The sequence below is a fragment of the Alosa pseudoharengus genome, unplaced genomic scaffold, assembly GCF_046254945.1.
Source record: "Alosa pseudoharengus isolate Yale_2024_CS ecotype anadromous, Long Island Sound unplaced genomic scaffold, YU_APseudo_1.1 YU_APseudo_1.1_scf_3, whole genome shotgun sequence".
In the NCBI taxonomy this organism is placed as follows: Eukaryota; Metazoa; Chordata; class Actinopteri; order Clupeiformes; family Clupeidae; genus Alosa; species Alosa pseudoharengus.
In genome coordinates this window covers 11,761,452-11,776,029 of record NW_027468718.1, presented here as the reverse complement: position 1 = coordinate 11,776,029, position 14,578 = coordinate 11,761,452, and the positions used below count along the sequence as shown (strand labels likewise).

Genomic DNA, 14,578 nt, shown 5'->3' with positions numbered 1-14,578 from the left:
ACTTAACCTCATAACATAAATGTCTTCCAGTAGAGAAGTACATATAACCACACAGTGCCCTGCCCCTTGTATTGTGGTCTGAAATTACTTTGTGACTGAGGGCATTGTGTCGTGCTGAGTAGGATCACAATGACACCTGAAGGCAATTGTTGTGCTTTCTTTGTGCAGTGCCAACATGACTAACAAACCACTTTGATGAATCTGTATTCAGCTTGACATTGAAAGGGACAACAGCGCCCCCTAGTGACAGAGTGATTCCAAATCTTGGGAGATGAGAGCTAGGCACATGCTGAGGTCCTGATGTTTACACATCTTTAGTCTATTTGACTGGGTTGTTCATGTCTGATTCAGTCAGTTGGAATAAACATGAGCTCATTGAAAGCTAAGGATTCTGTTAAGGACAATGATGTACAACACATGCATATCTAGGAGGACGTAAATCACATGATAACCCATTCATTGTCAGAGACCTCAGGAGCAGTTTGATTTCCCACAGATACCATTTCAGATCAGTAGTACAATGGACACAGCATTTGATCTATTCAATCTTAATTTTGTTCTGGCAATATTTCAATGTTTGCTTTATTTCATATTTTTCATATTTCCCATCAGATCATATGGTCTGAATAACAAAATATTCATATGAATGAACTTATTGCATTTGCTCATATCTGCCTCCAAATATATGTTATACTTCTGTCTTTGTCCTGCATTTCCTCTGTACTTATCTACTTCCCCTCATCTTCCCTCCTCTCTTTCCTCCTCCTGACCCTTCTGTCAGGGTGCGGTTGTGGAAGGCCTTGTCGTGAACGTAGGTGATGATGGTGCGGGCTCCCTCAAAGGCCTCCTCGCAGGCCGGCTGGATCTGGTCCTCGGGGAGGAGGTGGCCGAACTGGCCCGTGTCCCTCAGCTCAAAGGTGTAGGAGAAGGGGATCCCTATCAGACGAGCCCAGTCGCGCGAGGAGCCCGAGTTAGCGTCTGGACACCAGGAGAAGGGAGGAGAATGACATTAAGGCATTACGATAGACAGATGGACAGAGAGGCATTACAATAGATAGACACACAGCCAGACAGAGAGGAGACAGACATAGAAGAAAGAAAGAGAGAGAGACAGACAGACAGAGAGGAGAAAGACAGATATTAAGAAAGACAGACAGACAGGCAGGCATTATGATAGACAGACAGACAAAATGCAGAAGAGACAGACAGGCATTAAGCTAGACAGACAGACAGAGAAACAGACAGACAGACATTACAGTCTAGTCCCTTACAGAGTATCTCAGGAGGGGTTCCCACTCGGTAGACCATCCCGTGTACGGCCTTCATGGCTGCAGCAGCAGCCTGACCCACAGCCTTCTGTGGAGGAAGCACACACACTGCACTAAAGTTGACGATACACAAAGCAACTTTTTGAGCAATGCTGCTGGGCAATGTTTCTGAGTACTGCTGGCACATTCCCATTGATACTGGACAATATTTTTTTCTGTACATCAATAGGCAAATTATCACGACCGTCCACTCAGAATACAGTGAGCTGGTTATGTGGTTGCTCAGCAACATTGCTCAAAAAGTTGCCCCATATATCATCACGCTACATTTATGTTTATATGTTTATGTGTATATGTTTATGTCCATGTGTATATGTTTATATGTTTATGTTTATAAATACTACAATAAACATTACAATGACATTAAAATTATTACAGTAACAGTTTAAAATTAGTCATATAGCTGAAAGAATTTAACAGAATAGTAACAATAACATAAGCATATACAAGCCGATACGTGTGTGTGTGTGTGTGGTGTGTGTGTGTGTGTGTGTGTGTGTGTGTGTGTGTGTGTAGTTGTCTCACCAGCTCGTGCTGAGATTTGTGGGTGTCCATAAGGCATAAGCAGCAGCTGCCCTGCAGAGTGGATGGTGAGGAAGCAGAGGATCTGGTCCACCCTGCTGCCCACAAACTGGGTCACAGCCTTGGCCTCTTTCTCCGACACGGCTCCAGAACCACAGTACGTGTTCTGACAGCAGTCTCTGGACACCCCCACAGCTGGGATACAGGGATTACGGATTTCATCACGACACAAATAATGTTGCAACCAACCAACACTCGACTCATGTAGCTTCAGAGAAATGCATAGTGCTGTTGGCAAATCTTAAGGCAAGCACATGGAACCCTTATGGACTGTTGAAGAGTCTGCTCTCTTCTCTAGGGATAGTATTAACTGATGCAGTAGTAATGTCTAGCTAAACTCCTCCTCTGCACTGTTGAAGAGTCTGCTCTCTTCTCTAGGGATAGTATTAACTGATGCAGTAGTAATGTCTAGCTAAACTCCTCCTCTGCACTGTTGAAGAGTCTGCTCTAGTACTACAGTTTTTTCTGATTGCTTAAGCACTATGGCTTGTAACCAGGGTTCTAAATTAACTTTTTTGATCACCAGCCAATGTGGCTGGTAACTTTCTAAAGTTACTAGCCAATTAGAATTTCTATTAGCCATTTTTTTTTCCGGTGAAAATAAGAGAATTATGAGTTTATGAGATGAGTGTCACTGAATGCATTTTGTCATTGTATTAACATTGTTGGCATGAATACATACCACAAAATATACACAGAAGTGCACTTCACTTCATTTCATGTTTGGGATCTATCTATCTATTTCTCTGTCGATATCCTCATCCCCTGCTTCGTTCCTATTCTCGCCCCCATCAGTCTGTACCAACCACTGCCACATTTAGTTTAATCTTAACTTAATAAAAAGGAGATATCAATTATCATCAACAATGACAAGCCAGCTAGAACCTGCCACTCGTTTTCTCTCCCTCTCCTGCACACTCAGACGCATTCTCAATTAAATGGAGTAGCATAGGGCCTATGTTCAAGTTGGATCTTTATAGAGAGGACCCGAAAAGTATCATCTTTATGTAACATGCTGTTGGTGCATGTTGACATTGTATAGCCTACTTTCTCTAACAAGAGTGAAAAACAGTTTGCAGTACAGCTACTGTTTATTGGCTAAATGTTGGTCCCTCTTCTGTCTCTTGGTGCCCTATGCACAGTGCGTGATGCGTGTGGTGGTGGTGATAACTGATCAGGCTACCTTTTTAAAACTGAAAATGTTCGCCTACAAGCTCCTCACGTTCCATCTTTAGCTAACTCCATAGACAATAAAATAAACGATCTTGCTGCTTCAGGTTTTGCGGCCTCCGTTACATGACATCAGCCCCCCACAAAGGAAATAGGTAAACACAATGCGTTAATTGCGTTAATATTTCGTAATGTATTATGCATATGTGTTATGTACATGTGTTAGGTACTTTTTACTTTACTTTACTGGCTTACTCCCTCCCTCTTTCAGTCTATGCATCCTGCTCTGGCTCCGCTCGTTCTTCTAATTCCTTGAGTTTTCTGGTAGACGCTCCGTTCGTTTCCATGGTCTCTCGCGCTGGTTTCACTGCAAACTGCGTGCAGCCGACGTAGCATACGGCACAGTGGTCATGGGAAATGTAGGAAGTACTGCCGGGGATATATGACCGAAAACCGAGCCTTATGTATCATGCATTTAATGCCTCATGCATCACCGGCCAAACTGGCTAGTAGGTTTTTATTATCACCAGCCAAAATTAATTTTAACCCGCATTTGGCGGGTTGGCGGGTGTTAATTTAGAACCCTGCTTGTAACTATGGCTTTTTTTTTGCAAAACTCTACAGACAAATAGGAAAAGCTTTCACCCAATCAGCAAAACATTGTAGTTCTCTTGCAAAAGCTAACACACCTTGCTTAACTCTTCACACCTTGTGAATGGTGTTTTCGTATCAAACAGTAATCACAAGCCATCACAATAGTAAGCACACAATGTGCCAACTACACACTGATGGTATGAATAAAAAACACATCTGGCTTTTGCTTTCTCTGAGTGGTTTTGCTATACGTATTAATAGTTTTAGAAAGTGTGCTATAAGAATCACAGTTGTGTTTAAGCATTCAGAAAAAACTGTAACTGACACAGTAATGCCCTGCTAAACTCCTCCTCTAGGGATCAACTGATGCAGTAGTAATGTCTAGCTAGACTCCTCCTCTAGTATTAACTGATGCAGTAGTAATGCCCTGCTAAACTCCTCCTCTAGGGATTAACTGATGCAGTAGTAATGCCTAGCTAGACTCCTCCTCTAGTATTACAGTTTTTTTCAGTCGCTAACAAGCGCTTACCCATACTTCAAATACTTTTTCTAAACTCTTAACACAGACTCACACCTATAAAACACAATTGGCCAAATGGATAATTTTCTTCTCAAAAACACATTTTGTTAAATATATACTAACTCTTCATTTCAAAACAGAACACATCTTTCTCTGCACACACTAACTTTACAAAAACACTGGAAATCTGACTCAAAATGAAATTATTCTGTCAAAGAATAACACTTGTTTTCACTTCACAAGGTACATGCAGTCAATCAAAGTACACCAGGTTTCAAAATACTGGCTATTGTTGACATTACAAAAACTGTATAGACTTTTATATTTCAGTTTTACAGGTATTTGCATGCAAGACATGCTCTATCCACAGTTTTACACTAAATTTATTGGTTGGGAACTGTATGCCCACATTCATGATTTGCATTCCAGTAAAAAGCAAATCATTATTTTCCTTTTACTGTTTACTATAGGAGGTACAGTAGAAATACTGCTTACAGTATGATAGAACAGAAAAAGTTTTACAACATTACTGTATCTAATCTCTGCGATCTTCAGAGTTAGGCCACATGTTTTCATCAACATCGCATTATCCAAGGTGATGCACCTGAGATAAAACCATTTGGTAGCAGAAGCAGAGGTTTTGATAGTGTATCTAAGGTTTGGAATATTGTGTTTGCTATTGTGGGATGTTGTGTGTTAACATTCGTAAATACTACAAAAACAATCCATAGTTTTGTTGGGAGGTATAGCTTGTCTGTTAAGAAAATGTAAACATAGTGGAAATGTGTTCACTGACTGCATGTTGTGTGAAAACGACATGAAATGTGTGAATGGTATGGCCACAAAAGACCGATGCTGTGCTAATTGTGTTTAGAATTTTGAAAATGAAACTGGTTAGACAAACGCTTGTTAGCGACTGAAAAAAACTGTAACTGACGGAGTAGTAATGTCTAGCTAGACTCCTCCTCTAGTATTAACTGATGCAGTAGTAATGTCTAGCTAGACGACTCCTCTAGTATTAACTGATGCCGTAGTAATCCCCAGCTAAACTCCTCCTCTAGTACTAACTGATGCAGTAGTAATGCCCAGCTAAACTCCTCCTCTAGTACTAACTGATGCAGTAGTAATGCCCAGCTAAACTCCTCCTCTAGTACTAACTGATGCAGTAGTAATGCCCAGCTAAACTCCTCCTCTAGTACTAACTGATGCAGTAGTAATGCCCAGCTAAACTCCTCCTCTAGTACTAACTGATGCAGTAGTAATGCCCAGCTAAACTCCTCCTCTAGTACTAACTGATGCAGTAGTAATGCCTAGCTAAACTCCTCCTCTAGTACTAACTGATGCAGTAGTAATGCCCAGCTAAACTCCTCCTCTAGTACTAACTGATGCAGTAGTAATGCCCAGCTAAACTCCTCCTCTAGTACTAACTGATGCAGTAGTAATGCCTAGCTAAACTCCTCCTCTGCACTGCAGCTTATTCATTATTATGTTGCTTTGGATAAAATCGTCTGCTAAATGAATACATGTAAATTAAATACAACATGCTATTGCAATAGCTATTGAGGACAGGTTCATTTGTTGAGGTCTGTTTACTGAAGGTGAATAGATGCATTTACTCCTTTCATTTTACAAATACAAAATTTTAACAATATCATACGTCCAGATGTGCCCTAATAAGTATATGACAAACTCATGGCTGCAAAATCCATATTTGTTATCTGTGTTCTACAAGTAGAGAGCAATCTTGTGAGTTTGAGAGCATTTGTTTGTTTGCTTGTTTATTTATTTATTTATTTAATTCTTCATTTATTGATTGATTGATTAGTAATTTGTTTGTTTATGAGATTGTGAGCATTTACTTGTGCATCTCACTCCAAAGTTACTGCAGTGCAGACAAGCAAACTTGTTAAAGGTCTCTCCTTTTTAAAGGTCTCTCCTTGTACCGTGTATTTACAGGGTAACTGCTTCTGCTCCTCTTTAAGCCATGCTGAAACTCACTGCCCTTGTACCGTGTATTTACAGGGTAACTGCTCCTCTCTAAACCATGCTGAAACTCACTGCCCCAGTTTGCATTGAAGTTCCTGTTGAGATCCACGCCATGGCAGGAACAGCCTTCTGGGGGAGTTGACCTGGACTTCCTCCATTGTCGAGTCTGGATGGATAGTTTGGCCACTGAGACAGTTAGACATATTCTGCACTTTTAGATGCTCTCTTGCTATGAAATATACTGTACAAGCTTATACACACTGCCAACAACAACCGGAGCGATAAGTGTTTAAAAAATTACTCATGAGAACGAAAGTGTCCACACTGCACGTTATAACTAGCACAGCAAGCAAACTAGTTGGGCATCACTTCCACAGTGATTGCATGAAGTACAAACACTGACAGCCAATCAGAGTCCAGCAGATTGTAAAGGCACTACATAACAACCTATAGAGCAGGAGTCGGGAACCTATGGCTCGCGAGCCACATGTGGCTCTTTTGGGAACTGCATCTGGCTCTCGGACAAACCTGCCATTTGTTTACTCAATAAGTCATGAATAATTTTGGTACTGTATTAAATTAAAAATGGACCTACTGAAATCAAAATGTTAAAATAGTGTTCGAAATATAATATATGTTCACGTAGTTTAATCCATCCCATGTCTGTTCTCTACCGCTGAAATTCACGGTTACGTTGATGTAGCCTACTGTACAGATATGAAAAACGCGTTTTTTTATTGGACAATGCTGTGCCGAGATAACATTCCACCCGCTGATGCTTTACTTAAAAATTCAGCTAGCTAACGGTTGTATCCAAAACAAAGAAAATGGCGAAGAGAAAAAAAGATGAACGAGAACACTTTAATTGTTATTGTTGATGTGTGCGCTTGCTGTAGGTTAGATAAGGAAAATGTCAAAAAGGAAACGTCAGTGAGCACAGCTTGCGAGCGCGAACACAAGCGGGCTGAAATGGGAAAGTTTCCATCCAAAGACTGATTCTGAAAACGCGAAATGAACTGCCCGTTATATATCGCACACTGCAACGAGTTAGTATTGCTGTGTTAACCCTGTTCGGTTCCACTTATGTGAAATCTTTCTCACATATGAAAAATATAAAGACAAACCTGCGCTCACGTTTAAGGGCAATTCCGCGCAAAACTGTCACATCCATAATGCCAACACAATGCCATGTTGGCGTTATGGATATATGACAGTTTTGCGTGGAGTTGCCCTTAAATGATGACAGCCTCAATTCTTGCATGAAACTTCACCTCACTGAATATGAGCCAGCCAGACTCCAAGGCCATCACCAAATCTAATCTCTGGTACAGTAGGCCTAATGTTCAATTTCGCCAATGACATGTCATGTCATGAAAATTGAGTGTTGTGTTGTTAACTATGAGGTTACTTTGCATACCAAAAGAACACTGGGAAAATAGGGGGTGGTGTTTAGTCTACATGGGAAGCCTAAGGCCTATACTTCTGTCATTCCACTTTACATTTCAAGTTACTTGCACATTACTTTTAAAACTAGTAGAATATGTATTTAAAAATCCTCTGTTGAATGAAAGTAAATGTACGTTAAATATCTAAACTTTTTCTTGTAACCGTCTTTATGTGGCTCTTCTGAGATTAAAAAAAAAAAAAATTGGTAAAAGTGGCTCTCCAGGCAAAAAAGGTTCCCGACCCCTGCTATAGAGGATGAAAGCGCATCATCATTTCCTCTTGACATAACACTGTCTATGGGCTGCACTCAGTGAGAACAAAATCAAATATCTATTAATTTAAGAGGTCATACAACTATTCTGATGAGCTAGATAAAACAACAACATACTTACAGTCTGAAAGATTGAGTGAGTGCCCTGCCCCTACAAAATACCAGCTGGCTCATGGAAAAATGACCCAACTAAATGGCCGATTCTGTGCCATTTTTGAATTCACATAAGTTGTTTATGCGTTTGTTTACACCAAGTTGTCCCAAAACCAGAAGTGGCTGCAATATCCCCATAGAAGGATATTTCTGAGTTGTTCAGTGTAGATACTCATGTTGTTGCACTTTTACACAGTTACGATCATACATATTGATGTTTATGATTACATTTAGGTTTACGTTTACTTGGCAGATGCTTCAACCCAAGTGATATAACAGGGGAGCATAGGGTATGCACACAATAATGCTGGAGATGTTTGTTGTGTTTTGGATAACTCACACTCTCATTGGTCCAGCTGTACATGTAGCCATTGACGTTCACAACGGGGGAGACATACAAGCAGTGTTGGGGAGTAACGGAATACATGTACCGGCATTACGTATTCAGAATACAAATTATGAGTAACTGTATCCCGATACAGTTACAAGTTAAATAGTTGGTATTTAGAATACAGTTACATTGTTGAAATCAATGGATTACATGACGATACTTATCTGTTTCATAAGTTTGTTCACTCTCTAAATAAATTAAGGCAACTCCATTTCCCAGAAGCTCCTGAAAGCTATGATGAAATTTTTTACATGTTTAAATCCAAGCCCTGCCGTCTTGCACTAGCCTCAAAACGCAGCCAGCGCGCATTATGGAAGCGTCATCGGAGACCCTGAAATGACTGTTTGCACAGCAAATTGAGTAAAGTAAGTGGAGGTAACTCCTGTTCCTCACTGATCATGGTTCCTGATGTCTGTTCAAAGGATATTTTCCCAAGTATTAATAGCTCAGCTACTTCGGCCAATCAGTTACACAGTTTGCTAAGCAATAAGCAAAGCCTAGTTCACGTGTTGATTTAGAGGCTACAATAAAACCAATCTCTAAAATAGGCACTGCATTCTAAGTTTTTTATTCTAACTTAAAATAGCTTTATAGATTATGATTTTTCTAGATGTACATTTACGTTTTAAAATGAATTATATGGTACAGCCTCTGAAGAATTATTCTTGCAAGTAGGCCTAGCATATTTTAACGTGCGGTTTTTGATTGTCATTACGCGATCACGTTCATTTTGAGAGCACTGATATACAGTAGCCTAGCCCATAGTGTTTACATTTACAGGTCATTTGCATTCCACCTGTCATATGCGCCCCTCACTTGTAGCCTACTGGGTTGATGCCACCGAAAAATCTCACAGGCACACCTTAATTAGGGTAGACTGAGTACAATTGAGACATGTGTACAGTTGAGACACCTTAAATATCTTGCTTGCACAGCAAGCCCAAGTTGTGATTTTTGCTATGCACATGCGTATTAGTGCCAATTTGAACGACACAAGTATCTCCCATCCAAGGATATCGGCAAATGTTTTTTTTTCCAAAGTAAGAATTTCACTTCACCATGCACCTTCGACAATGAATAGCTCATTACACTTATGTTACTGTTAAACGTAACTGGTATCATTACAAACATTATTATGTGTCCTAAAAACTGGCATATTTTATTGCATTGTGTCATGTAAGGTCGTTGCAAAATCTAGAGAAATGTGTGAGGTGGTCAGCGGGGGACAATTGAGACACACATTGGATCAATAATTTCTGGCTACGCCCTTAAAGTAGCCTATTTATTTGTTTATTTTAATTAGCCTAGTCGCCTGCTGTAGTTTTAATGGTCAACTTGCTATTTTAAAGTTGTATCAGGTAGCTTAGTTGACTTTACATTCTCCTATGTGGGCCTAACACTTCAGCCATTTGGAACAGAAGAACACACCAGAATAGGCCTGTTTAGTAGTAGGCCTAAGCAGGATTTGATGGCTGCATTCCTACACTTATAAAATGCAATTCAATGCAGAAGTAATCTAAGTATTCAGAATACGTTACTCAGATTGAGTAACGTAACGGAATACGTTACAGATTACATTTTTGGGCATGTATTCTGTATTCTGTAACGGAATACGTTTTGAAAGTAACCCTCCCAACACTGCATACAAGTCCATGTTCTTCAACATCTCTGCCAGTTTTCTGTCTGTTTTATATCGCTGCAAGATCTGAGCAAAAAGAAAAGAATCTACATTGTTTATGCAGACATAAAGAACTGCATTTTACTCGAATGGCAGCCAGTTTAGCAATTTCACTCTATTTCACCGCAGATCCTAATCTGGTGATTTGTTGGTTGAGACAATAACTTTAAAGACTATGGGCTCTATTTTGATGATCAATAAAGCAGCGCAAAGCTTATTCTATTCTACAACTTCTCTATAGGATAAATAGCCTTAGATTTTTCGAACATTTTTGGTGTAAGTGTTGTTTTATTTAGGGTATGTTTTAGGGTATGGTAACCGCTTGTCAGTCAATAGTAAAAGTAATTAACTGTGTAGAACGGTTTTGTTGTTGACTGAGACCACGGCGAAGTTAGTTTCACTTTGCCAATGAGTTCAAATAATAGACGAGTGCAGATGCGTATAGGCTATACTCTGCTAGGTTTTAGTAAAGCATGGTTTAGTGAAAAACCTGTTCCATACGGTCTGGTGTGCAAGGAGATTCCTTCAAATGCGCCGCTGACTATCAAAATACCGATGCGCTGTTTGAAGTTGTGCTGCTTGCCGCAATTAACAGATGTCATTCTCAATGGTTTAAAGGATGTTACGCCCAAAACACACCCATGACTGATTGAGAAACATAAGAACCACCTTTTTGCGGCAAGCGCCCGACGTTTAATAACAAAACCACCCCGAATGTGGACTGGACACACTCCTAAATGTATTTAAGCTTTTCGCTACTGACCATGCATTTTAGATCAGCAAGATGGAGCCCTATGATTATACATATAAGGGAATGTGTTTTGGCTGATTCTCTTGTACGTCTTTAACGAACCACTGGCAGAAGGCAGGAGCAATCCACTCTCTAGCATGGATGCCACAGTCCATCCAGATGGCTTTCTTCTCCTTTCCCTCTGAGCCTAGGCCAATCTGACACCGCAAGCATTATACTTTCAATTTCAGATACACTTGAGAGATGTTAAACTAGACCAATATGACACACAGCAGTCAGTGCAGTCTCATCCAACCCACTCCACAACACAACACATTTTTTTTTAAATGCAGAGTCTACGGAAGTTTTGTGAAAGGTTGTGGACATCTGAGCTCAACAGGCAATCAAAATGACACCCCTCAAAATGACTTCATCTTAAAATAACCTCTTATCAAATCACACTCACATCTGACGTAATCTGTGTGTTTTCATAGTGTGAGAGTACAGATATCCTCTTTCTGAGCGGATGAATGAATGTTAAGGGGAATAGTGGATGAACAGGAGGAAAGGTCTCACCTTGAGGTATGTGATGTTCCTGCCCTCAAAGGTCTCTCCGTACACAGATGTGGATACCAGTTCGGAGTTCTCCGACACCACATGCTCCATCCAATCAGAGATCTGAGGAGACAGAGAGGAGGCGGTCCCACCATCACAACGCCACAGACACCTGACATTTAAGGAAGACTGCATCTGAATGTCACACGGGTCTTAGCCAAGGGAGAAGCAGTTACAGTACCCTCCAGAATTATTGGCACCTCTGCTAAAATTGACTAAAAACTAAAACCGGTATAAAAAAACAATCTGTTGGTGATTTATTGTATTCTCACAATGAAAAAAAATAGAAAAAATCCAACCTTGAAGGGAAGCAAATTTATTTTGAGAAAAAGGAAAATCTCATAAAGAAATAAATATTTTTTAACTAAAACACGTTGCTCACAATTATTGGCACCCCTGAAAAATCTCATACAAAACCTAACAGAAGCATTTTCCTATCTAATTTCAATAATTTCAATACTAAATTTAAATAAAAAGAAAGTGTGTTGACATTTGTAAGTCAGAGAATGTCTATGTCAACTAGGTACTTTGTTGAAAATACCTATATTTACAGTTAAAACAATGATGAAAAGGTTCTATTTATCTGGAAATGTGACAAACATGCTTGGACAAAGACCCATAGTTATCTTGCCCCCATGTACAGTATGGCGGATGATAAGATAGGCAAAAAAATCCATAAGAACCACGGTTGGACAGTTACAGACAAATATATCATCTTGGGGTCACCAAGTCCCCAAAAACATCTTTCAAAAGTGACCTCACTGCTAATAGCTTATTTAGAGGGCATGAAATGAAAATTAACCTCTTTGGCTAGAAACACTTTAGATGTGTTTGGCGTACATAGAAGAATGGCTATACTGAAAAGAACCCCATGCCTAATGAGAATTATGGTGGAGGGGCTGTGCTATTGTGGGGCTGTTTTTATTCCCAAAGGCCTTGGGAACCTAATTAAGGGGTACATGGTATCATGAAAGGAAATCTGTCAATCTCTGCCACTAAAAGTTGGTCATGATTGGCTCATTCATCAGGTCAATGAACCAAAACAAACGTCCAGATAAAAACAAATATTGTTTGCTGAACACAAAATCATACTTCAGACATTGCCATCTTAGTCCCCTGATCTAAACTCCATCGGAAAACAGTGGGGTGAGTCAAAAAGGAGAATCCACAAGTGTGGACCTAGAAATCTGGATGAGATTTTGTAAAGACGAACGGTCTTAAATCCCTTGCTTTGTATTGTCCAACTTTATGGAGTGTCATAGGAGAATATTGGAAGCTCTTTTATTGGCAAAGGGAGGCTTAAGAAGTTATTACAAGCAGGGGTGCCAATAATTGTGAGCAACATGTTTTTGTTAAAAATATTTATTTCTTTATGAGATTTTCCTTTTTCTCAAAAATGTGCTTCCCTTCAAGGTTGGATTTTTCCTAATTGTTTTCATTGTGAGATTACAATAAATCACCAACAGATTATTTATATATAGATATATATACTGTTTTTTAGTCAACTTTAGCAGAGGTGCCAATAATTCTGGAGGGTACTGTATATTTGAAAGTGCATCAGTGTCAAACAGAATCAGAATAAAAGTGTCCATGTAAACCCACCTAGTATGTAACCATGACTACAGTTAAGATCTAGCCCAAATCTGATCTGATCTAGTGTCAGGAATGTGAGGGGAGACAAGGGGAGCATAACAGAGTGAGGATTAAACCTGCTGGTCATGTCATCATCCGCTATATTCAGGTCTAATGTAGCCTATTTGACCTTTTTGGACACTAAGTAAAATTAATGCACCATAACTCCAGTATAAATAATAGCGCATCACATTGCAGTTGCAGTAAGGCTTTAAAGACCGCTGTAAAAGTGAAAACACTGTCCCACTCACTTACCTCTGACATTGGGTGGTAACGTGTGTAATCGTAATTCCAGAATGTGTGTTGCACATATCTGCAGGGCAGCAAGACAAGACAAAGGCAAGTTTAAACTAGACTTTGTAACTCTGAAGAAGAAAGAGTGCTTGTGCAAAGGCACCTTAACCCTTACAGAAAATAACTGCAGTTATGGAACAAAGCTGTACTGCAGCATTTCTGAAGTACAACAATGCAGTACAATATCTAATTCAAATAATATTGTCATGTCCAAATTATTGCATTTCTGCAGTAAAATGTAGTCACTTTAGTGTCATACTATGCAGTGCAATGCAGTTTATTCCCCATCCAAACTATTTCATTTCTTGCATGTTAACTGCAAATGAATCCCTCCAAAACTGCAGATACTTAGAAAACTGCAGTTTTGACACTTGAAGTAGTACAGTTACTTTTGTAATGGTAGAAACATGAAATAAATGCATTAAAAATCGGTACTATGTATAGCGACCTTGGGTTTGCGAAAGGCGCTATATAAAATAAACGTATTATTATTATTTGCATTATTATTATTATTATTATTATTATTATTATTAATATTATTATATTTACTCACTGTAACAATAAAAACATCAACAATGTGGCAAGCCAACTCACTTATCTGATATGCATTCGACATTCTGCAAGAACAGAAACAGAAATTCCAGGCCAGCTAAAGTCAGACGACGGTTTTCCCACATCCATACGAAAGTGCAGGTAATGTTACGCACGTCAATACACTTGGGGTCACAACACAAAGTAGTTTATTCCTTGCGTGGTAGTCTCCAACTTCGACCAACTTTGCACAAGAGTATCCTAATCTTGCTCCCTGGTGCGAATTCTTCTTCTTGTGCTACAGACTTAAGTCCATACAAACACCTTATTGTTAGCCACTCTCTATAAATACTGTAACGTCGGCGCAAAAGACAGTGTTATTAAGGCTCTGGTATGGTCGTGCGTCACATTTGCGCGTGTCCAAGACGTGCGTCATTTTGCCGTGGACATGAAGCATACTCCAATTCACCCTTCGCAAAGTCCCGCCCTCCGTAATTTACACAGACATCGTACCACACTGAAAGCTAATATTTTGTCACTAGCAACCTACATCTGTCCTCTGTCAAATACAGTTGGAATTTCATCTCTGAACAAAACCGTTCATGAGTTATTTAAGCAGAAGTCGAATGTGCATTTTGTTTCATTCGACTCTCCTGG

At 39.6% G+C, this 14,578-nt stretch overlaps 1 protein-coding gene across 1 annotated transcript; it reads right to left on the bottom strand.

Annotated features, from left to right (window-relative positions):
- Positions 1-564: 564 nt before the first annotated feature.
- On the bottom strand, positions 565-14,296 carry LOC143100204 (carboxypeptidase O-like). Its single transcript, XM_076263174.1, has 11 exons — positions 13,985-14,296; positions 13,352-13,409; positions 11,426-11,527; positions 10,960-11,067; positions 10,091-10,146; positions 8,391-8,451; positions 6,253-6,346; positions 1,864-2,045; positions 1,529-1,549; positions 1,272-1,353; positions 565-978 (listed from the first exon to the last, which is right to left on the bottom strand). Exons 1-11 carry the CDS (start codon positions 14,065-14,067, stop codon positions 725-727), a joined length of 1,101 nt encoding a protein of 366 aa, XP_076119289.1. The 5' UTR covers positions 14,068-14,296; the 3' UTR covers positions 565-724.
- Between the last annotated feature and the right edge of the window lie 282 nt (positions 14,297-14,578).